This window comes from Euphorbia lathyris, chromosome 3, assembly GCF_963576675.1.
Source record: "Euphorbia lathyris chromosome 3, ddEupLath1.1, whole genome shotgun sequence".
Classification (NCBI taxonomy): Eukaryota; Viridiplantae; Streptophyta; class Magnoliopsida; order Malpighiales; family Euphorbiaceae; genus Euphorbia; species Euphorbia lathyris.
The window spans coordinates 42894379-42919814 of NC_088912.1; the positions used below are offsets into that span (position 1 = coordinate 42894379).

The following is a 25436-nucleotide window of genomic DNA, read 5'->3' on the forward strand; positions in this document are numbered from 1 at the left end:
GGCACTATAAAATGTCAAAGGCAGATGCCATAATACTCATTAATTTGAGGAAGAGCAAATTTTAATTTGCTAAGAATTGAGACAATTCTCCGATTAGGAGAATTAAGGGAGTTAAAGGTAATCCAATCATTTGAAAAGTGATAAAAGAGTAAGATAATTATTTATATATTTTTAGTGTTATTTTGAGTTTATCTCAATTATCGTAACTTTAAAAATTATCTGGAGTGTTCTCTCTCTTTGTACGTCTACTATTTTATAGTGGAAGAATTAATTCCCAAACATATTTGTAGACGGTATCTAAAATTAAGAGTGAACCACGCTAAATTGTCGATATCATTTTTATTACTTTTTGCTTGCTTCTATTTATATTGCTATTTTCCAAACATAATCAAGTCTCTCATCTAAAACCACTCAAAGATGCAAAGAACAGATGTTCAGCAGTTCTCTATCTAGTAATTTTCCTAGGAACAAGAAATTGATAACGAGTACAAACAACTACCAGGACCTACTTCATCCAAAACTCCGCCTACCAGATTAAAGTTAACAACATAATATTTAGTATGTTAAAATTACAGTACCTGTTTGTAGAGGTGGAAAAAATACACACAAATCGACACGCAATTTTAGTGTTTAGATTTAGCTTAGTAGGTAACATATCATTTTTGGGTTGTTTTCGGGTTAACATGCTAACCCGAAAACAACACGAAATGATATAAATATTTAAAATTATTAGTATATTCTTTCGTATTTTTGTCATTTTATTAATAAAGATAGAAACACATTACATGACCCCTTAACGTGATATTAGTGGATTTTTCGATAGTTAGTGTTAACATACTAATATAAAAATGACAAAGTATTTAAAAAAAAGTATCATGTCAACTTATATTTTTAAAAGTTATCATTAATATATATGCATAACAAAATTATAGGTAACTCGAAAACACGACACAAAATTGACACTAACCCAAACAAGTTAACACGATTATGCCACGAAAATTTTGGGGTTGGGGTTGGGGTTGGGTTTAGTCTTTTCAATACGAACATGAAATGACACAACACAAACACGACTCGAACACGAAATTGACAGGTCTACCTGTTTGTATCAAAATGATGCAGAGGAACAACTGAACATTGTCATCTTAGATAATTCATGGTAGAAGCAATTAGATTATGTTAGACATTGATTAGTAAGATCATGAAGTCCATTAGGGACCTAATAGGAGCACTCATATAAGGGGGAAAAGAACCACAACAAAGGACAAAATAGTATTTTACTCCGATAAGAAGGAAAAGGCTTCGCGTTGAAGCGCATATATTTTGTTTTTGTACATATGTCAAAACGGATCACAGCATTCTGCTGCATGTCTAAAACCAATGCAACATCTCAACTCTGTACTTAGGAATGTAAAAAAATTTGTTAACCATTACTTACAACTTATTTTACAGTCCCTCGTGTGAGAGGAACAGAAACAACAATATATGGGATATACCTTTTAGACAATTACATACATCAAACTAATAAAAGAATTGTATCCAATATTGCATTCAATAGAGCGAGCAGGAAAATGCTGCTGGACCCTGATAAAAGAACAGGATAGAAGGGAAACAAAAGAGAAGTTAGATTATCCATCCATAATAAAACACCTATGTCAAGTTTCCACAAGTTTGAAAATTTGAAAACTCGTTTCCTAGGATGTAATGTGTTTTCAATAATACATTAATGTTAATCACATGTTCAGTAAATCCCTCATGTTTTCTAGACCGTCTTCTACGAGCTTTCAAAATTGAAAAAATCTCTTTTTTTACCTATTACGTTGCTTGTATGTAATTTTTTTAATGTATCTCTATAAACATACATTCTAATAATTCTAAAAATTCACATATATCCATGTAAGTTTATTATTTACACGTTTCCATTTCCTATATTTTTTACAAATATCAAGTTTCGGTTTCTCTTCCATTCCCGTTTTCCATATAACATAGTAAGAAAGTAGTCCAATTTGTATAATAAATATAACCCACAATCACAGCAATGTAGGACCTCTATCTTACAAAACAGAATTTAAAAAGCACAATGTTATATGCGCATGAATTTTATTTTCTTTACTTTTCCCACTTTCTCCCCAAAAACAATCCAGTACAGATGTTCCCAGCTTGTCAGGTGAAACAGTGTAGAGCACTGCTGTTAGAATTGTACGAGTCAACTCGATGTGTATGATTTCTAGTGGTATCTATGGTATGACTCGAAATCATACCTGAATCGTACATGAATTGGCAAAAATGTGTATGATTCATGTACTCCAAAAAAAAAATGTGTTAATTTAGATGGGGCAAAAACCGATGCTGGTTCACGTATTAGAAATGAAGAAACGAAAATATGGAAATATAATCAACAGACCGACCTCATTTTGGGGGGCATAAACTGCACTGTCAAGAAGTAAACGCAAAAAGCCTATCTGAAATCTTCGTTCGGCAAATTGGACACTCAGAACAAGCTAAAGAACAAGGTTTACACACTGCAAACATCAAGCAACAAAGGATACAATTATAGATAATGCAGGGAAGATATATTTTAGTAGCTTCAGTTGAATTGCAGAAAAAATTAGAATGACTTACAACAAAAATGCCGACAGGGAAGAAGAATTGCAGCAGTCGGTGATTCAAAACATACTTTGCACATGTGTGAATTGCCATCTCCATTGCCAAGGTACTTGAGCTCTTTTTCCTTCATCTCTTGCATTCTTGCCTGTAAACAGAGAGAACGCAAACATCAATTGTAGCTTTCATTCGAGCAAAATTCCCTTCCCAAGTAATGCAATTAAAGGTCCAAAAAAATGGTTATCATGATTCCAGCCAATACAAGTGATACATCTTCTGATTATGCAATAAGTAGCTGGTAACCACCCAGGGAAACAATGGTATCCAAATCATTACAATGACTCAAATTTGTGACATATCCATGATCTATTGTTTCAGTAAACATGACAAAATTTTCTTTAATGTGCAAGCCAAATATTAAAACCACAGATGCTGGTAGACGGAATCATCTTCTATCCAACTAATGATTGAATGTGTAACACAACAATCCAATTAGATAGAAGCGTGGCTAACAAATATAGAACCTAAATGTAAACTTAAAACAGTTTTGAAATTAAGACGCCACAAATACAGCCACAATAGTATCTTCTGAAACAACAGCTTTACATTTTCATCAGTTTATACTTCAATCAGGATCATGCTTTGGCTAGATATTTGTTTTCTAGATAGTGTGGAGCTAAATTATTGTATACAAATAACAAAAACAGCTTGAGGCAGCAAATACAGTAGTATAGAACACAAAGACGGTGATCAATAAAAATAGACATGATAAAGCATTACCTTCAAACGAACAACTAGGGGCTCCTCCGGATTATCATCGGTTGATTTTGATGCATCCAGAGTTTGTCTCTCTTTCATGACCGCATTCTGATCAAACCCATTTTGTTTTGGTTCATTCACATCAGCTGTATCATTATGCCTCTCATCAGTATTCACTTCTTGAATAGCTCCCCCCTCCTTCTTCAACTTCGCAACAAGTACCCACATGTTTGCTAAGTCATTTTCCAGAGCCTCCTCCCTTTTCTTGGCCTCTTCAGCCTTTTTTCTGTATTCTTCTTCTATGAACTCCTTTTCAGCCAAAGCAGTCTCAAGAGCCGCCTCACGTTGTTTTCTTGCCTGCAACTCCATCTTAAGATCTTCTGGATCAAGGCTCCAAGAATCAAAATCATCAGAGTGCACTTCATTTGCTCTGCCTGGAAACCGTCCCCTCCTTCCCGTTCTCATGCCATCACTGTACTTGCGGTTAACACCATTAGCATGTTGAATGCCACTGCCTCTAGAATGTAAGGACTCTCGAGCAGGCAATACTTCTTTTTCCAACTTTGCATTCTGTAATGATAGCTTGGTCACTTCACCAGCTAAGTTCTTTAGCTCAACTGCAGCAGCAGAGGCCAATTCCTTTGCATAAGAAGCTTCTTCAGCCAGTTTCTGATTTTGCACACGCAACCCACTGTTTTCCTCTGAAAGCTGAACCTGTTCTATCTTTAACTTCTCATTTTCAATCTCCTGCATATGAAGGCAAAACATTTAGCAATTCTGGCCATATCAACACTACTAATTCTGTGAAAAATATTTTGGAGAAAAAAAAAACTTGCAACTTTTACAATTCAATACAAGTTCGCATGTACAACTTATATTTATATGTTTAGTATGCCTATTGAATTTTCTTTTTAGAAAGAATAGTTCATGTTGGTCTAGAAGAAATCACCTGTGACTGAACTTTCTTCTTCAATTCATCAGTATGTTCATCTAACAGAATATGTTCAGAAGCTAGCAATGCCCTATCACCAGAAAATGCAGATAACTGCTGCTCCAGGAAAATTAATTTTTCTTGCAATTCCTTGTTCTCGGAACACTGTAAATGAGCAAGCAATGAATAAAAGCAGAAGATCAGGAGAAACTATGGAAGCAAGATAAAATAAATAATTAAAGCAGCGCCTTGCAGTATCCTCAACAATGAAGTTGGTGAAGCTCAGGTAAATTAGGATATGATATTAAATCAAAAATTTAAAGAAGACAAGTATAATAACTAAAGGAGTAACCTTATTCTGCAGTTGTTCCTGGAGGATACGATTGTCTGCTGACTTTATCTGCATTAATTCGTCAGTGTCATTAGAAATGATGAACAAACTTTACTAATTAAATCAACACTGCTACAGTAGATAAGAAGTACATCAGATCAGTAAACACAAATTACCATACACCATTAGTACAATAAACTCTGACATATTTGAAATATTTAATTTTGTTCTACTTGTTAACTTGGGACTCTAGACTTATAAAATTAATGCAGAAATAGGTGAAATGGATACAAAACCCTCTTATGACTATGAGGAAGAAAAATTTAGCAACACAAATTGCCCGATAGTGATTCGAAGAAAGAATTAGGTTTGTGGAGGTTTGGAAAAAGTTTTAAAAGAACTGGTTAAATGGGATGATATAGGTAAATCTAGAATCTACAGAAGATCATCCTTGTGAAGGTTCTCTCAGCAAAATAACTAGATTTTAGAAGTGTCAGGAAAGAGAATTAGGAAGCTTAATTTAGTACTCCAAATAGATAAAACAATAGTGTCCCAAAAGAATATAACTGTTAAGGATACCATACTCTTCAGATATATAAATGATGCTTGTATCAATTCTAAATTAGCAAGACAGGATGACATATCAGCACATTATAAGCCTACTTGAGTAAACTATTGTGTGCTCTAAAACATTTAGTATCATAGTGCAAAGTACTCACCTCGAGCTCAAAAGCCTTTTCATTAGATTGGGTCAACAATCTCATTACAGTCTGTTAAAAAAGAAACACAACTAAAGATTCAGCCATTATTACTAAGATAAAAATAAATAAAAGAATCACATTAGAGGAAGAAATGTACAACCTCCTGCATATCAACTAGTGATGCATTTGCAATTGATGCTTCACCACTCTCAATGATGTGTTGCTCTAAAACTCTCATTTGTCTCCTTTTCTCTTGGATCTCACGTTCCAAGTTCTCAATCTGTTATTCATTAACCATGAACATATTTTCATTAGAGCCTTGAGAAAAACAAAATATCTTTCATGGATATTTTAATTTTAAGAGTGTGCTGTTGAGACATATAAGATGATAGGAGCTGAATATAAAGCATTTCGAGATATTTTCAACAGTTACTCTGTTAAATGCAAAAGGGGAAATAATACGTCCAAAGAAAATATTTGATACACTCCAACCATACAACAACAACAACAAAGCCTTAGTCTCGAAATGATTCGGGGTCGGCTAACATGAACCATCATATAAAACCGTGAAATCAAGTCGTGTCAGCGACACAAATTCTCTCCCTCCACTCTGTCCTATCCACTACCATATTTTCTTCAATCCCCAATAAACTCATATCACTCTCGATCACCCTCCTCCAAGTTTGCTTAGGTCTTCCCCTACCCCTCACCACTACATCCCTTTGACACTCTTCAGTCCTCCTAACCGGCGCATCAAGCGCTCTTCGTCTTACATGGCCAAACCACCTTAGTCGGTTTTCCCTCATTTTATTCTCAATAGATGTAACCCCTACTTTTGTCCTAATTATTTCATTACTCACCTGATCCTTTCTCGTATGACCACACATCCATCTCAACATACGCATCTCCGCCACCAACATCTTATGATACACTCCAACCATAAAAAGGGCGGCCCGGTCGCACTACGCGTCCCCGCTGAGCGAGGGTCCGGGGAGGGGTCCCACCACAAGGGTGTACTGGGGCAAGCCTTCCCTTGCCAATTTATTTGGCAAGAGGCCACTCCTAAGACGGTAACCATATTATTAAGAATTAATTAAACGGTAACCATATTAACTGAATGTGTGTTTTAAAATTTGTAATCAAATACATCAAGGCACTGCATGAACAAAATTTGAAAATAAAATAGAATTTGCGAAGGAATTTAGTGGACTTCATTATCATTGACAAATAAGTCCCTATACAGTGTAGGATAATAACACGAGTTACAGCTCCACTGCCTCTGATGCTTATTTTGTTGCTACCAACCTTGAACTAGAATTTTCTTTGCACTTCAAGTAAAACAAACAAAGTATAGAGATTATGCAGAAGAAACAAGTGGCATACTTGAGTTTTGGAGCCATCAGGATCATTTAGTGACTGCTCTACCAGACGCTTAAAGGTACTAGTGCTGAATGCAATCTCTCCAGCAAGCATCTTTACCTGCTCGACCAGAAGGTCCTTCTGATCTTGTGTCAATGCACCCTACAACAGAATATAAAGTCACTTGCTCAAGTTTACCAGGAAGTAATAAAAATGCAAAAACATTGGATTATTCTCCATAGGCAGATCTAAATTTTTGCAGCACAATAAATGAAATAAAAACAGGAGAGCTTGATATGGAACCAAGAAGTTTCTTTTTTTTTTTTTGGTAGGAGGAACCACGAAGTTTCTAGTAGCATGACTTTATGTTTCCTAATTCTATAATTTTTAAAATTCTAAAAACCAATGGTAGAAATAACATTGCCAGAATTTTTTTTATGAAAGGGGAAAATTGAAAAATAATTCTCCCATCATCAAGTAACCTATCACATTACAGGCAGTTTGATGTTTGAACATACAGCTTATAGAATCAAGGAGGAAGAATTGAATGGAACCAACGCCAATGATAGACCAAGTTTCAATTCCTTTTAATAGTAGGAGCCAAATTATAATTTAGACCTAAAGTTATTTGTCTGAGACAATAATAAAAGATGTTGTTGGGCCTTAACTATAAGCTTAAGCTTTTAGTTCTGTTTGTCCTTTGACATGGTATCAAAGCCTCTTAGACCAAGTGATCAAGGGTTCGAATCATGGCAACCCTATTTGTTGATTAAATTTCAACACATGGTAAGATGGGCATGTGTTGTGGATGCTTCAAGCCCAAGGGGCATTGGCATGAGGGGATATCAGTGATAATAATAATAAAAAGATGTTGGGCCTAAACTATAAGCTTAAGGTTTTAGTTCAGTTGGTTCCTTGACATTATTTAACGTCAAAAGTTCGAGTCATCCTTTTCTAGAATCAAATAGGTTGGAATTGAATGGCGCATCTTCCACAGTACTAGCATTAAGCCATCACATAGGGAAAATGTAACAGCACCAGAACTTTAGTACAAAATTAAGTAATAAGCAATAAAACATACCGCGGGAAGTTTTGAAGCAATTCTAATTTCACCCGCTTGAGTTGCTTCAGTAATAGCACTGTTAGCAGGTGAGAGCTCTCCATTCAACTTGCTGGAAGATCTCCTGTGTTTAAGTTCATGAGAACCATCCAATGCATCCAAAGAAGCAGAAGATGAAGAGTCATGATTCTCCACGTCAAGAAGTGAGACACCCTCTCTCAAAACATCCAGTTTCTGACACAACGAAAGATGACATAAATATCATATAGTAATTGTCATACTTAAACACAATACAGAGAGGAAAAGGCTTAAGTAAAATTGACGCAGAAATAATTTTATCAAGAAACAACTAATTTGTGGAGAAGTTGCAAGTGTAGAAGGGCAAAAACACCCAGACACATGCATTATCCAATTTGACTAACCAGTTAAGCCTTTACAGAGGCAAAAGTAATCATCAGAACAAGGAAAACCTCAGAATTTGAAAGTCAAAAGGTCCCACCTATGAACAAGACAGGGGGCACTCATGACCCAGAGACATCACTGGCTCAAATCCCAGTACTGATTTTCGAAATCCTTTTTCTTTTTTCTAGAAAGGAGATTATCCAAATTTAGTCTCCAGGTTTCTTCATACTAGTAGAGATAGTTGCCAAAACTACAGGTCATGCTTTTGTTTAGATAAGAGATGGTAATTAACTCACATCATCCTCACCAACAGATGGACTCTGTTGACGACCAGGAACATCACCCAGATATCCAGGAATTGTGTTCTTTGTAGAAACAAGTATGAGCTTTGTTAGCCGCTGAATTCGACTCATAAGAGCAGCCTTGGCTTCTTCTTCTTCCTCCAATCTTGACTGCATCTTTACTTGACCCTCTTCCAACTATTCAATGAACAAACGGAATATTTGTCAAAAAGTCATAGAACCATATAAAAATTGGAAAAAAGAAAATGGAGCATGAGATATTGAAAGGAAGAGAAAAAGAAAAACAGAAAACCTTTTGCCTTAAGTTCAAAATCTCCTCATGACTGATGCCAACAAGCATCCCCTGCCTAAGTTGATCAAGCTCCTGCTTGAGGGTTGAGATTTCTCTTTGATACTTTTTAATTAGAGATTTTTCATCAATAATCTATGACAATTTCAAAGCTCATATTAGTATTAGCTTCAGTATTAAGTGCACTCCCATTACATGATCATCCAGGATGATAGTATACCTTATTACGAGAGGCATAAATTTCAACTCTCTTTGCCCTGCTAGCAAACTTCAATGTATTATGTGTTTCCTCCATACTACTAGATGCAGGAGTAACTGTACATATAAGCTGTATAACAATTTAAGAGAAGGAATCCATATATTAGTTGGCATTATCTAGTAATGTCACTGCAAGACATTTGCTCCATCCTCCCGTTAGAAACCAGAAGAAAGCAAAAAACAATAAGAAAATACATGTACAAGTCCCGATCTCCTAAATGCCCTACATATGAATTTCACCAAAAGAGCGAAATTCCATTTAGTCACTAGTCAATTGATACAGAACAAATGTGTGTAGCTTGAACTTACTGAGACATGTCCATGACCGCTCAAGGAAGACTGCAAAAGACGGGTAAGTTTTGAGTCTCGATAAGGAACATGAGATGCCTTCCCTTCACTCAGCTTTCCAATAACCTTCCATTAAAATCATAAAGTCATTACAAATCTCAAATAAAAGCATATAGATGCTAAGAACAGGAATCTAGCACATGAAGTAAGAAACATTGCTATGCAAGACTCAACAGAGTCAAGTTTCATGATATAGCTTGTCACCAAGTTACTAATGTCAGAGTACAACCTTCACTCTTCATGAACATAAACACTCAAATCATGTATGGGACCATTAATTGCAAGTATATATCTAAAGTCACGATTTTTTAAAAGACATACAAGAATATGATGTTAAGATGGAAATAACAAGAAAAACATACTATATGATCAGTTAGATAGGAACAACCACTTACAGTTCCAAGAGTTAGAAGACTTTTGTTTATGTAAGATCCCTCCTTTCTCCGTAATCCAGTTGTTTCAGTCTTTGAACTCTCAGATCCAGCAAGATCAATTAAATTCTAACAGAAGAGATGATTCAGATAGTAAATAAGCTATTTAGCTAGGAAAAATACTTCATTCAAGAAAACCAAATGAATGTAACATACGAGTTGAGAAAATATCACTCCATCATACTCATCACCATGGGCACTACTCTCAATCATCTGCAAAAGCACAAGCAAAGTCAGTGAAGGATGATTAGAAAGAAACAAAATGAGATGAGTGATATAAGGCACGGCATTCAGACCAACTAGAGGAAGAGGTAAAATGGAAAAGACATAGATAAGAATAATAATTCTGGTGGTAACAGGATTTATAGGATTTAGGTCAGTTTTGAGTTCAATAACTCCCAAACTCCATCCTCTACTGCAGAAAGAGAATCGCAGGATAGATAAAGTCAAGGTAACAGAGAAAATGAACCAAGCAAGGCCTGTTGAGGCTCGAGACTGCTATGCAATCAAAAAAGAATAATTGTAACACTAATAAAGGATACTATAACTTTACATAGCATTTAAGATACTGCTAAATCAGAAACATGGATCTCTATAATATGATGAGGCAAAGAACAGGATGGCACACAAGAGGTAGGCTTGTGTTTACTCTCTAGAGTGCTGACCAATGAGTTTAAAATGTGACTACGTTGGGCACAGAATGATAGAACTCTTCACATTAGTTTCATGAATCTTAATGGACAATACAGTAGTATTTGTGCCTTCCAAGTATGAAGCATGAAAAGAAGAAAAAAAGTAGCAGAGCAGTTCAAGACTCTCAACTTTAGCGTTTTAAAATGAAAAGTTAGTATTTCTAAATCACACAAATCGAACTGCACTCTTTTGCATTTCAAACAATGATCTAATAAGTTGCTCCTTTGTTTTTTCAACAATGGAATTTCTTAACTGTAAGATGGAATTGTTAACAACAAGTAACTAATGGGAACATACCAGTGTAAATATGGTATGGCTTCTGCTACTGAACAGATTAAAATTATTTGAACCAACATGACGATGCTCTGCCAATATTGAATGTGAATGAATTAGAATCTTCCACCAATCAAGATACACAAACAAGGAAAAACAAGAGCATATTCCTTTTTCTGGTTACCTTCCCCAGCAGCGATGAAAGAAAGAGCATGCCCAGGAGACAAAACCACTTCTTCTTTTATACCCTCAACATAAGTTCCCTGGGATTTCATATTGTGCAAACTAATGAGATGAACCACAACTACATCTACACACAATGTTCAGGTGCTCACATATAATATAATTCTTCAAGTCTAAATGTGTGTGTCTGTGTATCTCTCACTGTTTGCTTCTTAAGGGTATAACTAAAGCAATGCATCCATTAGTAAACAAGAAAATAATTTCAATATGAAAGCACATTTGTGTGAGCGAGTGAGATCAAGCAGCATGCATGTTTGGAAAAAGTTTTTCAATTCAAGCAGAAAAAAAGACCTGGGCATCTTCTCTAACACGCAAGTTTTGACCAGTTGGATCAAGCAGGTCGTTTATAACCTGATACAAAAGACACCAATGCAACCATGCATCAGTTAATTGTCACCAAGATAACAGCATAGACTACACAATTAAATATAAGAAAAAAAAGAACAGATGTAAAAAGTATGAACACTGTAATTTCCTAATATAAATAAATTCTTCTATAAAGCATCACCACCAGCAAGGCTTTATGGAGAAACAAAAGTAACGAATCTAATAGCAACTGACCTCATTGTAAATTTCAAGATAGGACACGCGCAGCAAAAATTCTCGTCCAGGAGTCTGTAACAAAGTTACAACAACTCAATGACATTTATCTAAAAAAGACAGTGGTTAATATAATAGGAATATGAAAAGAGGCAATAAAATAAACAAATAATTTATGCAACGTGCCCATGTCAAACTAATTTGAACCAACTCAACAAAAGGAAGTACTCATGCACATACCCCAAAGACTTATGAAGAAGCTTGAATACTGCAAGAAGACCCATGCTACAATATACTCATAAAATTGTAGAAATTGAAATTCAAACATCTTGTACATAGCAACAGAAAAAGAACAAGGTTTTTTTGTCAGTACTCCTATATGGATGGCAATTAGAATTGTCATGCATCCAAGGGGATGCTGAAGAGCATCAGGTGCATAATCATAACACAAAGGACCCACGTTATCAGGAAGTTATTAAAGAAATTATACATCATATCTGGGTGCAGGGAGAAAAAGTAAAATACGATAGACCATCTTACATATTTATGGACAAATATATGAAATTGGAAATGCACTTACATCTTGGATAATGCTGAAAACATCCTTTATTGCCAATGGTATAATACCAGGAGAATTTTGATCTCCCTGCACACATTATTAAGGGACACATAAGAATAACAGAGGCATGTAAGCATATCTGATAAATCATGAAAATAACAAACTAAAATAAAAACATTAACAAGGAGCAAAATACATACACATGCTTCTGTATACATATATCAAATGATAAACACAATCAATCTTCTATAAACCACAATGTGTCTCCAAAATGAACTCAGTTATGAGGATGTTAACCATATAACATTAGGTGCGTGTTTGGGACAAATGCACAGTCGTGTTGGTGCAAGCAAGTAAAGATCACCTATTAGGATAAGAAATCCAACCAAAACATATAAACTCAACTTAAAATGAACCTTGAGTTACTTCACTGAATCTTTCCAACCCTATTGGACATGGAGTACGTTATATTATCTTAGCTTACTAAAAATTGATGTAACTATTTTCGAGTAGAGAAGAATACCACATTTTATAGTATTAAATCACTCAACAGCATTCTTGCAATATTAAAGATCACTGACAACTAATCATGTTGCATAATTTTGTAGCCTAATTGACCCTTTCCAGTAAACTCCCAAGCAGCAGCATTCTAAAAGGTTCAAAGATAAATTATATCTATTTTTTGGAAGTGATTGAAACGCTTAAAATAAAACGCCACAAAAAAAAAAGAATATATTATTCATAGCAGGAGATGAAACTTACATGCATAGTGTGCGTCTTACCACTACTGGTGACACCGTATGCAAAAACCGTTCCTACATTGGAAGGGAGAAAGAGAAGAAGCGAGTAAGGAGTTTGGAATTTATACAACTCCAAAACTTAGGAAAATCTACAGTACGCCAACGAAAATTAATCAAGTCAGTTATCATTCATAAGGCCGAATCAGAGTTTCTAGACCATACCGTTGACACCATCCATTGCGGTCTTAACTACCGGTTTGGCAGCAACATCATATACCTCCAGAGAAGTTGAATGAGGTCCAAATACTCTATCTGCCATTGGAATTCATCAGCAGTTACACTTTTATAGACCGCGCTTAATTAATTGACCAGAAATGAAATCCAATTCGTAATTAGAAAAGTATAATCACCAAATGCATAGGCTGTAGCCGGACTATACTCATTTCTGACCATCTTATCTCCATCAGCATACCAAGTGATCTCGTCCCCTCTCTGGAACTCTCTCTCACTGTAATTAGAAAAAATTCCCACCACATTATGACATCAAACAGACCAAGCAATTCAAATCTCTAACACAATAGATCCAAATCCACCCATCTCAGATCTAAACATTTACCTCATCGGCCGAAAACGGATCGTCACCGATATACTGTCGCCATTCCTCGGCGCGTCAATCGGCTCAGCAATCAGCTCCTCGGAGCCAAACGGCACAGGAGGGGGAGTACCATAACTTCTTGAGCCATTGAACAGGGCGTCGGAGCGTGAACGACCGGGAGTCATGGATCGGTAACCGCCTCCACCTCCGCCTCCGGAATTGAAATAGGAAGAAGTAGCAGACGAAGAGCAAGAACGAGGCATCAACCTGTTGCTCATATAAGAAGAAGTAGAAGAAGTAGAAGAGTAAGGACTTGCTGGCTTCCGGTAAGAAAATGGGGAGCTACTTCGTGCCCGCGAAGATGAGGCCATCTAACAAGCAGAGTCGAATCGGTTGACTCAGTGAGTCAATGAGCGACTCCGCTGAGAAGCTTGAAGACAAATGGAAAAGAAGAAATCAAAACGAGTAGAAGAAGAAGAAAAGGAATTGAGTCAGTGAAGTCACATGGCTTCTGATGGAAAAGTGAATAACATTATGATTTCTTTATATTTGCTGTGATACTTTAAGCTCTACCAAAGCTAAAACGAAGATAGATAGAGATAGATTGTGTCTTCTTCTTTAAGACAAAGAGTTGCAGAGAAATGGAGAGTGAAAGAGAAGAGAATTTGATTTCTACTTGAGCAGAGACAAGAAAAAAATAGGTATTGCTTGTGTTTTGATTTTTAAAATTTTAAAAATTTTAAAAATAAGAAAATATATTTTGCGTTTTTCGCAAGGGAAAGAAATTAGAAATTCAGAATGGTGCTGACGTGGAAGGTGGTGGGGAGAGGGAAAATGAGAGTTTAACTCAAGTAAAATGGAGCCGCGAAGCAGGGAGATTTTGAAATTATGGCAATGAGCGGGAATAACAGTGACAGATTGGAAAATAGCTAAGATAAGACAAATGTAAAAGTAATTAGCTTCATTTACGCTAATTAATGCATTTCAATTAGTCTAATTGACTATGGTTAAAAAGAAGTTAATGGGATTAACCCTCTGTAAATTATCTTAGTGCTGTGCGCCGAGGAGGAGCGTCGTGGGAAGCTGGAATCGACCTAGTAATGACACGTGTCCATATATTTCCGATAAATAAAAAATAATGGAGCCCACAGCAGAATTTGGTAACTCATGTTTGAAGGTTTTCAGAAAAAGGGATCTTTTTTGAAGTTTGATGTGCATATGTATATAAATCCTCTTTTAGACGTCGAAACAAGCAGTGCGAAATTATTATTTTATGATGACATCTTTCTAATTGTTGCCATATACACTATATAAGTACAGCATCTAATTTATCCCATTCTAGCAAATTCAAAATACACTTTACATCATGCCAACTAACGTAATGAAAAACACAAGCTTCAAGTTTCACAATACCACTTGTGTACATATTTTATGTTTTAAAATTGAATTTTAAGGATAAGTATTATAAATATTAAATGATATAATTATTTGATAAATATTGAAAATAAATATTAAATTTAAAAATAATATAAAGTAAAAAAAAACTTTGTAGTTTGGTCTATTTGTAGACATTATCTCGTGTTTTAAAATTTAATAAATAGGGTTTATATTTCACGTTGTTAGCAAACAAGAGAAAAATATGGGATGTCGTTATATTGTGCTAATGTGGCACTTTGGCCAAAAAAATTATAGGGCATTTTTCACCTTTAGAAACCTAGTGTCTGAAAATCTTACTGTTGTTGTTGTAATTAGAATACCTTTTCTACCATGGGGAGAGAGAATGATTCGGAGTGCTCCAAGATGAAAATGAGATTATCCTTTTTAGGTTCATTTTAAAATGAAAAAAAAAAAGTAATAATCTCTAAAGTAACATAATATTACACAAAGCTTCGAATTTCTTAATACTTACATAACATTTGTGTTTCAAAATTGAATTTTAAATGTTGAATATTACAAATATTAAAAGTAGGATAAAGTCTAAAAAAACTTTATGTTTTCACATTTTGTCAAACTGGTACCTGAAAAAAAATTGTCCTAACGAGAATTAAAGATTTTCGTTTGCGATCGGGAGATGACTGAGATTTTCGTTTACGACTAGGAGATAACCGGCACTTTACTAAAAACAATGACCTGAAAATTAACAAGAGCGTTCTCGACTTCAAAATTGAAAAATTCAAAGACTTGATAATATTTTAACCAACCTTAATTTTTTAACTTTTTAATTTTGAGGTATGTTGTTTGATGAGGAGCGAAAATGTGAATGTTTAAAGAGAAAAAGTTCTGAAAATGATGATTTTTTTTCTTAAAAATTTGCGCACAATTAACTTACATTAAAAAAGAATTTCCACCCCATGTGGTTTGAACTCATGACCTCCCTAGTTATAAAAATTTGGTTGCATGACAAATATGGTACTAAACAACTTTAATTATTGGAGTTTTCCATTTTGGGATCACTTTTATAGTATCAAGCTAAACAATCCTCGTTTTTAGCAAAATGAAAACCTCAAATACCGTTTGGACAAAAAAAAAATACAGGTGCCAGTTTAAAAAAAATGAAAGCATAGGGTTTTTTAGACTTTACTCTTAAAAGTATTAAATGGTGTAAATGTTTGTTAAATATTAAAACTAAATACTAAATTTAAAAATAAGGTAAATTAAAAAACAAATATTTTATATATTTTATGATTTAGCACATTTGCAAATATAGTTTAATATTTTAAAACTTTACAAACATGAACTATATTTCACATGGTTAGCAAACAAGAGAAAAATATGAGATGGTGTTATACTGTGCTGGCGTGACAATTTGACCAAATTTATTATCATTAGCATTTTTCACATTTTCATCAACTGGCAATATAAAAGGGAGAAAAGAAATACAGTGCACATAGTTTCAAAAGCTATAAATATCATTTTTTTATCTTCATCTTCTCAATTCTCTCCAAACCCTTAAAATTCTTTTTTTTTTTTTTTTTGTTAATCCTAAAATTCATACTATTAGTGGAAGGTATATATGAAGTGGAAACTGTTTTGGCCCCCAGCATTGGTCTATTTGGATAGAGGATGAAAACCCTCTGAGGTAAAAGAAGTGTTCATCGTGCAAGGTTACATTAAAGGTAGTTGTGTTGGGGAATGAATTGATGGAGGAGGATGGCATCGTCCCTTTAGCTTTGTAAGGATCTTAAGTTCCTTTTTGTAAATGGCAAGAGGCTTGAGGTAGGCTGGAGATGCCTTAAACTGAGGAGATTCCTTAATAGTATATTCCCTTAAATGAATTCCAATTTAGGGAGCATCGTCATCATCGGACTTGGTTGGAGTTCTAGTTGAGAATTGATGGCAGACTCCTTTCTTGGAAAGTTTTGTTGTCTTCTTATGAGAATGATTACTACAAAAATCATCATCATCAGAATTAAGGTCTTTTGCACATTCACAATAGGGATCACACATCCCATTTTCAAGGACATCCCATTTAAAATGATTGTCTATGTGTGAAACATAAACATGATGTCCATCTGGCTCAAAACTATGAATATGAAATTTTTCTTATATAGGAAAAAGAAGGAGAGGGCATCATAGTTTGGTGGAAAGAATTTCTAGGAGGTTGGAAAACTATATTCACCATTCTATCCTTTTATTTTGAAAAGAGGAAGAAGTGGTTTGGATGGGGTGAGAAACTTGGTGCAATTTCTCATAAATAGTAAGCCATTTAATAGGCATCAACTAAACAAGCTCGTCTTTGGATATTTGTATAGGAATTTGAACAATAGTAAGATTGTAGTCTTCTTCAGCAATAAAAAAGAAGGCTTCAGAAGAAGTACCCTGTGTTGGCATGTCTGGAACATGGTTATAGAGACGGTAAATCGATTGGTGGTGAACTGTTGATGCAATAGTTGTAGAGATATGCTATGCACCAATCAGCTACATTTGGATCTTAAATAGAGGAAGATTATGATTGTGGAGTGAGAGGTTGAAGTTTGGTAAGAAAGTTAAAATTGTGCTACCAACATTTAAAGACAGTGTTAATAATAAAATGTTCAAACTTTAGAAATCTAGTATCCAATAAGCTTACTCTTGTTGTAACTAAAAGACAATTTCTACCATCGAGAGAAAGAATGATTTTGACTGCTCCAATATGAAGATGGGAGTATCCTTTTTTTTCATTTAGAAAATGAGAGAAGTAGGAATCTATAAAGTAATATAATGTTCTATACTTGTGGATTTAATAGAGCATTGATCCATCTTTAAAGTTTGAACATATTCTCTGGTATGAGGTCTTCAAGTGGAGATCAAGGATCAGAGAATAAAAGAATCATGTCTCTATATATTGTAAGGATTGATAAAGGATAAGCTAATGGAATGTATTTGAGCATCTTCTGGAACATAAGAGTATTCTACAAGAGTTTCAATTTTGGAGGACTTGTTTTGCCTAAAGGAAGATGGAATAGAAATAGAGGACGAAAGGTGGATATGATTAGAATTTGAAGGTATGTTCGTGATTAGGTGATCCTTCCTCTATACTTCTTAATTTAACTCATCATACTTTTGTTTATCTGGCTCTGATACTAGAGGTTGTAACTCATGCAATTCGCATTGAAACAAAGTTCTATACTCCCAATGGCCAAGACATTCTTTTATTGCATTCGTGCACAAAAATGGCTTATGATTGATTATAATCATCTCAATGGCTTTCTTAGAGATTACAAGTTTCTTCTTCCAAGGATTAATTCTTTATTTGTTCAACTCAATGAAGCTCCTACCTCTATTCAATACAAAAAAAAAAAAACTAAAATAGTGTTCTAAAAATTGGCTCAATTGGCCGCATAGGTTATGTCTAAACGGAAATTTTTACAACACTGTCTCAATTTTTTCAATTAGACGGTGTAAATCGATTTACTAATTTTTGGCAGTCTAGGCAGGTCCATGTAACCCTTAAAAAACCGACCATTGAATTTTATGTCAATTTTTTCAATTTTAAATAAAATATTAAATAACCTAAAACTAAAGGAAAATATATAAAAATATCAAATATTGTTTTTAAGGGTACAAATTTTATTGTGTTATATATTTTGTTATTAATGTTATTTTACTGGTACATTTTTATTTTTTAAGGACATTAATGTATATCAATGAGGCTATAGAGAGGTTCTCTTACTTTTTTTATAGTCTCTTACTTTTTATTATAAGGGAATAATAAACTTACTCTAATTACCAAACATCATATTGATTTAATTAATTAAATTCTAAATAGGGAAAATTACAAAACTGGGTCAAATGGGAGGCCCATTTACATGTTAAACCCATTTACTAATTCTACTACATATCCATACTGATTTTGTGTGACTTTCCAAAAATACCTCTGACCTTCCCACTTCCACCACTTGCGAATCGCCGATCCCTCTATCTCTTTGGTTATGCGAAAAGTTGCTCCATCATTAATGATTTCAACACTTTTGATCTTCCTTTCTTCCTTTAAATTGCACGAAATCTGCACCATTTAGTCAAAATCATAATGAATTTCTCTTTTTCATCTCTTCATCTCTTGATTCTGCAACTTCCCAACCCTAGAAAACGAGTAAATGGGTTTTCATCTTCCTGTTCGTTGCTTGGTTTCTTTCTTATTGTTACCATCAAAGAAATGGTTTTTCTACGTTATTTTCTTCGTTCTTCCCATGTTATCATATTGTTATTGTCGCTTTTGGGGGTGAAAGGGGCGAAAAATGTAAGTATCTGTTTTTTTCTGCGTTTTTTCATGAATTCACTTCGCAATCGATGGTTTCGCTAAGCTTTGCGAAGAGAGCGAGCCTGGAAAGTGATGATCTACTTCGTGAATTGATGATTTCGCGAAGTTCTGCGAAGAGAACGGGCCTGAAACATATGGATCTACCTCGCGAATCGATTAGTTCGCGAAGTCTGTGAATAGATCCTCACGTTTCAGACCTCGCAGACTTCGCGAAAGCATCGATATGCGACGTAGATAGTCACATTTCAGACCTCGCAGACTTCGCGAAAAAATCGATATGCGAAGTAAAATCACCTCTTCCCCTGCACATTTACATTCGCATGCTTTGCTAATTGTCATTTCGCGAAGCCAAAATCATCCTTTTTCATAACTAACACGTTTAATTTTTTCTATAGATGGTTGAATACGTAACATCCCTTTCTGGAAGGCGGCGTACTGGGCTGCAGGGGAGATGATTTTCCTTCCTGTATAGGGATGAACTTCCCCAAGATTGACACATTCACTCCTGAAATGATTCGTTAGGAGAGGTTGTGTCAATCTCGGGGTGCACCATGGGACACGTCCATCCCATGGTGCCAATCTTCAAAGTGGACCTAACTTAATCCGGTGCCAATTTTGAAGCGGATGAGTAATCTTCGTTTCAAAATTGGTACCGGATTAGTTAGTTTCACTTTAAAATGATTGGTTAGTAGAGTTCATTGTGGCAATCTTGTTGTAAATTTTGACAATGTTATGATTTGAATGTTGTTATTGTGGCAATCTTGTTGTAAATTTTGATAATGTTATGATTTTAATGTTCGAATCCGTTGTTGTTTGCCAATTTTTGTTACATACCACTTCGCGTATTAGCTTCAAATCATATCCAGCATTCGCATATGCGAACTAAAATCATCAAGCAAAACAAACTTCAGCTTCGCAGGCTTCGCATATGCGAACTAAATTCATTAAGTAAATTAAAACATTAACTTCGCAGGCTTCGCACATGGGTGAATATGCGAAGTCAGACGGGATGGGGCGAGCTCCGCGTAAATATTGAGGGCATTTTTGGAAAGTCACACAAAATCAGTCTAGATATGTAGTAGAATTAGTAAATGGGTTTAATATGTAAATGGGCCTCCCATTTGACCCAGTTTTATAATTTTCCCTTCTAAATAATTCTCCTAATTTAATTATAAAAAGATAAAATCCTAAACAATTCTCATCTATCTCTCATTTTTCCCACGTCTCTCCCTCCTTCTAATTATCAAACATCATCATAATTTAATTAATTAAAGTCATACACAATTCCAATCTATCTCTCTCCTAATTTAATTTAATAAAATTTTATTAATTAAAATTATAAACAATTCTCATCTCTCTCTCCTTCTCACCTCTCTCTCTCTGTCTAATTACCAAATATCATAATTAATTAAAATCCTAAACAATTCTCATCTTTCTCTCTTTATTCTCACGTCTCTTTCTCTCTAATTACCAAACATCATCCTAATTTACCAAATTAAATCCTAAACAATTCTCATTTAATTAAACAAAATTTAATTAATTAAAATTCTAAACAATTCACATCTCTCTCCTTTTTCTCACATCTGTCTCTCTATAACAAATCTTAAACGGACGACGGTCTCTATCTCTCTTCTTCATGGAACTCCGAACTCCGGCCAAAAATTGGTGAGTAATTAGATACATAAATCAGTATCTTTCTATTGCCAACAAATGTAATAGCAAAAACATAAATCAGATATACGAGTAATTATATGTCATTGTTTTCGTTGAAGAATTAAGGAAAATGTTTGAACCACCACAGTGCAATGTATACAAATTTGAAATTTAAGCTAGTTGCTGATATTTCCTTCTCTCTTCCTTTCCTTGTCTTTCAAATACCCGCTTTGCCTAACAATATTATTTTATTCGCTCCCGACTTCATCTTGTCCTCGCTCGATAAATGTCTATATTAGAAAAAAAAATATACATATCCGTCAAATACTAATACACGAAAATAATGGAAGAATGAAAAAGAACATTAAATTTTCTTACTAAAGTGATAGGCAATTTCTTTTATCGTGAGCTTGACCAACTTGACCGCACACATTGCACTTTCTAGCTTTTATATTTTTTTTTAACTTTTATCATTGCCTTTTTTTCCCTCCTTTCAGCTTTTTCCACACCATTTTGCTCGCACTTTATCTGGCTCATTATAAACATGTTCAAGGCGATTCAAATCATTTTCACTTGTAGCAAGACTACATACAGAGCTATTTTTTCTTCAAAATTTGTCACTCTATTCATTTTTTCGTGAATTGTTTAAAGCTTGTCTTTTAAAATATTTTTTGCTTCTTTACACGTGAAGACTTTGTCAATCAAATCTACACAACCTTTCACTACTTCACTTTGTTCCAAGATAAATTCTTTATCATCGTTTATAATCAAACCACCATTATCAATCACGACCCCTGCTTTTGCTTCCTTAGTCCATCTCTTTTAGATGTACTGGTCTGGTAACTTGACGAAATCTTGATATTTAACTAAATAACTCAAGATATGCCTACATGGGATGCCAAAGCTCTCCAAATTCCTGTAACTACAGAAAGCAAAATTAAATTTTTGTTATATAAAACTTTGCGGCCTTTACTATCTACTCCATTATTATTTTTAACCGTAAACATATGATAGTTCTCAGTTTCACTAATAAGCTCAATTTTATACTTCAAACAGACCCACATTTCATCCCCAAATATATAATAGATTTCATTCGTATAAATCTAAACTACATGATCCAAAACGTCATAATTCATTTTTATTTTAGGTCACTCGTTCATATCTTTGATATCTACAACCAGTTCCCCATATCGTTGCTTAACCAGTCTCATACCAAACCTCAAAACATAAAGTCAAAAAAGAGTTGCTTTTGTTGATATTTTTCTTGAAAAATACGTGGTTGGTCTTTGCCCATTGGCTAGTAGACATGTTCGCTGAGAAAACATGATTAACATATGTTGGAATCCACTTGGACCGAATTTTATAGATATTTACCAACCACCCATTATTGTTTAATCCATCTTCCGTGACAAGTTTCATCCACTTCAGGTCAAACTCTTCCGGACTCTCTGAATTCTATATGCAATCATGAAACTTTCCCTCATGTGTTGCCTATTTTTTTGCACTAATTTTTTCTAAATTTTTTGACACAATGTGCCAAATACAATACATGTGAATAATGCAACAAGAAATACAAGACAAACTTTTTAGTTGTTTTTTATGCACCAAGCAAGGTTCATTTTAGTCAACTCGACCCAGTTTGTATTGACAATATCTAGTCTACTCAAGAAAATAAACGCGTTTCATTTAATGGCCTCACCTAATATTGACTAACATGATATCGAATATTTAAAAAGACCGAGATATTGCATTCTAGATTTTTTATTACCAAAGTTCCTAAAATAAACTTGTTGGTCTCACCTAATATGTTGTGGTTATTTTAATTGAAGTTCCTAACATAAACTTGTTTGTCTCACCTAATATGATGTGCTTATTTTCATTGATTAGTAAAAAATTTGCAGTAAAATGTTGTTGATTAGTATTTTTTTTTTGTGCAGTGAAACGATATAGGGCCAATGAATAATAGATATTTGGATAAATGGTACTGATTAGTACAATCTAATATGCTTCTAATTCTAGAATTTATGTGTAATACACTAACTTCAATTCCTAAATGTTGCTGATTAGTAAAATCTAATATGATTCCAATTCTAGAATTTATGTGTAATATACTAACTTATCAATACACTGACTTCAATTCCTTTACATAAAGTTCTAGCGCACACATTTAGACATTTTTAATGGAAACATTAAGGTTAAATTACAATTAACAACTAGATCTCCATTAACTAAAAAAACCCAATTATTAAATCATAGATAGAAAACTATATTATATATATTGTTGTTTTATTGATCACAATAATATATAAACCTAATGAAAGTAATATATATAAAAAAAATTATGAAATGTATTTGGCAAGATTGTCGATATGGCAGTCGTCATAATGGGTCTTGATCAGTGATTATCATTTTTGGCGCATCACCAGACATAACTTCTAAACATTGTTTAAATAACAACACAAAATTGTCAGAATGTTCCCCATTCAATAAAGCACAAGCAAGACCAATAGTTTGTCTATGATTATTGACCCCTAAAATAGGCGTAAATATCATCTCGTACCGATTGGTGTTGTATGTAGTGTCAAAAACGACAACATCATTATAAAATCTCTAACTCTGTCTTATCGGTGCATCAGCCTAAAAATGTGTAATTTTTTATCATCATCTGCATCAATCTTGAAATAAAATGAAGGGTTTTTTTTGCCACCTCTGATTCGAAATATTCATGCAACATATCTCTATTGTGCCCTTTTAACTTCAATTGATTGTTTGTTTCATGATTATGTAAATCCTTCTGTGTGCACCCGAGATTTTTCATCCTCTCTACTTGTAGCTGGAGAAAATTATACTGCTGATGCGTAGGTATATTCACTGTTGATAATTGTTCATTTAAGGAATTTGCAACAAATGATACTTGACGATGAGACTGTAGGAAGAGTGTTTTTGTTGGGGTTAGTAACGAGTGATTGTGATCCTCGTTAAATGTTTTCACCGTAAAAGATATGTTTTATTTCTCACAAACACCAATTTAGCAGTACAACCAGCTTTGTATTGTCCCCGATGCCTTTGGCATCAACATCAATAAACTTTTTGGAGTTTCCTTCGTTTGAACATACATATTCTTCCTAATACTTTCTTTGGTGCTATTTTTTTTATCTTCGGCAAAGACATTCAAACGCTAAACCCAACTTTTTTGGCATAAGCATTATAGAATTTATAAACATCATCTAATGTTTGAAATTCTTTTTCTTTTGTTGGCTTAAGTTGATCACTTAGAATTTCATTGTCGGGACCTTGTTCTCCATCAGACTCTTCCTCATTCACAATATTATTACTCAAATCGTGAATTTAAAAGGCAAAATCGTATCATCTTCCATCTTTATAAAAGAAAAAAATCATCAGATGGATGTAAAGTGTAGTCAATGTAAAAAAGGAAACAATGGTATTAAGCATGGATTAACATAAAAAGACAACATGTATTTTAATGGAAACTAATACGATTTTGATCACTATTGTTGGAACAAAAATAAGACAGTTTTGATCACTATCTGATTTTGATCACGTCTCTTTCTCAAAATCAAAAAATTAACCAATAAATCAGACGGTTTTGGTGAAAAAATTGCTCACTGATTTTGATCACGTGTCTCTCAAAATCAAAAAATTATCCAAGAAAACATCTAATCACATCTCTTTTTAAGCAGGAACAACTTCAATATATTGATTATTCAGTTGCTAATTATGCTTGATTTTGATTTTTGTTTAGCCAAAGTCTTAAAAAATTAGCCAACATCAGACGATTTGGATCAATATTGCTGGAAAAAATAAGACTATTTTATCTACTAAGATAATTGAAGGAAAACTCACTGATTTCTAGCCGGAGTTTGGAGTACCATGAAGGAGAGAGATAAAGACTGCCGGTCATTTAAGATTTGTTAGAGAGAGATGAGAATTGTTTGGTATTTTAGTTAATTAAATTAGAAGAGAGAGAGATGAAAATTGTTTAGGATTTTAATTAATTAAATTAGGATGTCGTTTGGTAATGAGAGAGAGAGATGAGATTAAGGAGATAGAGATGGAAATTATTGAGGAATTTAATTAATTAAATTTTGTTTAATTAAATTAGGAGAGAGAGAGAGAGGTGTGAATTGTTTATGATTTTAATTAATTAAATTAGGATGATGTTTGGTAATTAGAGAGAGATGTGAGAAGAAAGAGTGAGATGATGATCGTTTAGGATTTTAATTAATAAAATTTTGTTTAATTAAATTAGGAGATAGCGATGAGAATTGTTTAGGATTTTAACTTTTCAAATTTTGTTTAATTAAATTATGAGAGATAGATGAGAATTTTTTAGTATTTTAACTTTTTAAATTTTGTTTAATTAAATTAGGAGAGAGAGATAAGAATTGTTTAGGATTTTAATTAGGGAGTGTTTGGTTAGTTAAATTTAGACCATGGAATGGGAATAGGAATGAAATATTCCATTTGCTAATGTTTGGATAATCAAATATAAGTTTGGAATGGGAATCTCATTACCCCGTTTATAGGAATCATTGATTTTCTCCTCTCCCCACATTAATCAAATTTCATTTCCATTCCTATTTGATTTATAAATGAAAAAAAAAAAT

At 34.0% G+C, this 25436-nt stretch overlaps 1 protein-coding gene across 1 annotated transcript; it reads right to left on the reverse strand.

The window, feature by feature from the left end:
- Nucleotides 1-1257: 1257 nt before the first annotated feature.
- On the reverse strand, nucleotides 1258-14122 carry LOC136221884 (kinesin-like protein KIN-7D, mitochondrial). Its single transcript, XM_066009356.1, has 25 exons — nucleotides 13437-14122; nucleotides 13231-13328; nucleotides 13043-13132; nucleotides 12843-12895; nucleotides 12102-12167; nucleotides 11543-11596; nucleotides 11273-11332; nucleotides 10923-11001; nucleotides 10763-10830; nucleotides 9929-9985; nucleotides 9737-9841; nucleotides 9303-9407; nucleotides 8956-9063; nucleotides 8739-8870; nucleotides 8441-8623; nucleotides 7764-7976; nucleotides 6707-6844; nucleotides 5484-5603; nucleotides 5342-5392; nucleotides 4644-4691; nucleotides 4310-4456; nucleotides 3382-4107; nucleotides 2620-2749; nucleotides 2406-2519; nucleotides 1258-1581 (listed from the first exon to the last, which is right to left on the reverse strand). The coding sequence occupies exons 1-24, from the start codon at nucleotides 13784-13786 to the stop codon at nucleotides 2434-2436; spliced, it is 3267 nt and encodes a 1088-aa protein (XP_065865428.1). The 5' UTR covers nucleotides 13787-14122; the 3' UTR covers nucleotides 1258-1581; nucleotides 2406-2433.
- Between the last annotated feature and the right edge of the window lie 11314 nt (nucleotides 14123-25436).

Coding starts and splice junctions, on each gene's coding strand:
- LOC136221884 (XM_066009356.1), bottom strand. CDS start 13,786: ATGGCCTCATCTTCGCGGGCACGAAGTAGCTCCCCATTTTCTTACCGG. Junction 10,831..10,922: donor TTTCATCGCTGCTGGGGAAG/GTAACCAGAAAA, acceptor CAATATTGGCAG/AGCATCGTCATGTTGGTTCA. Junction 2,520..2,619: donor TCCCTGTCGGCATTTTTGTT/GTAAGTCATTCT, acceptor TGATGTTTGCAG/TGTGTAAACCTTGTTCTTTA.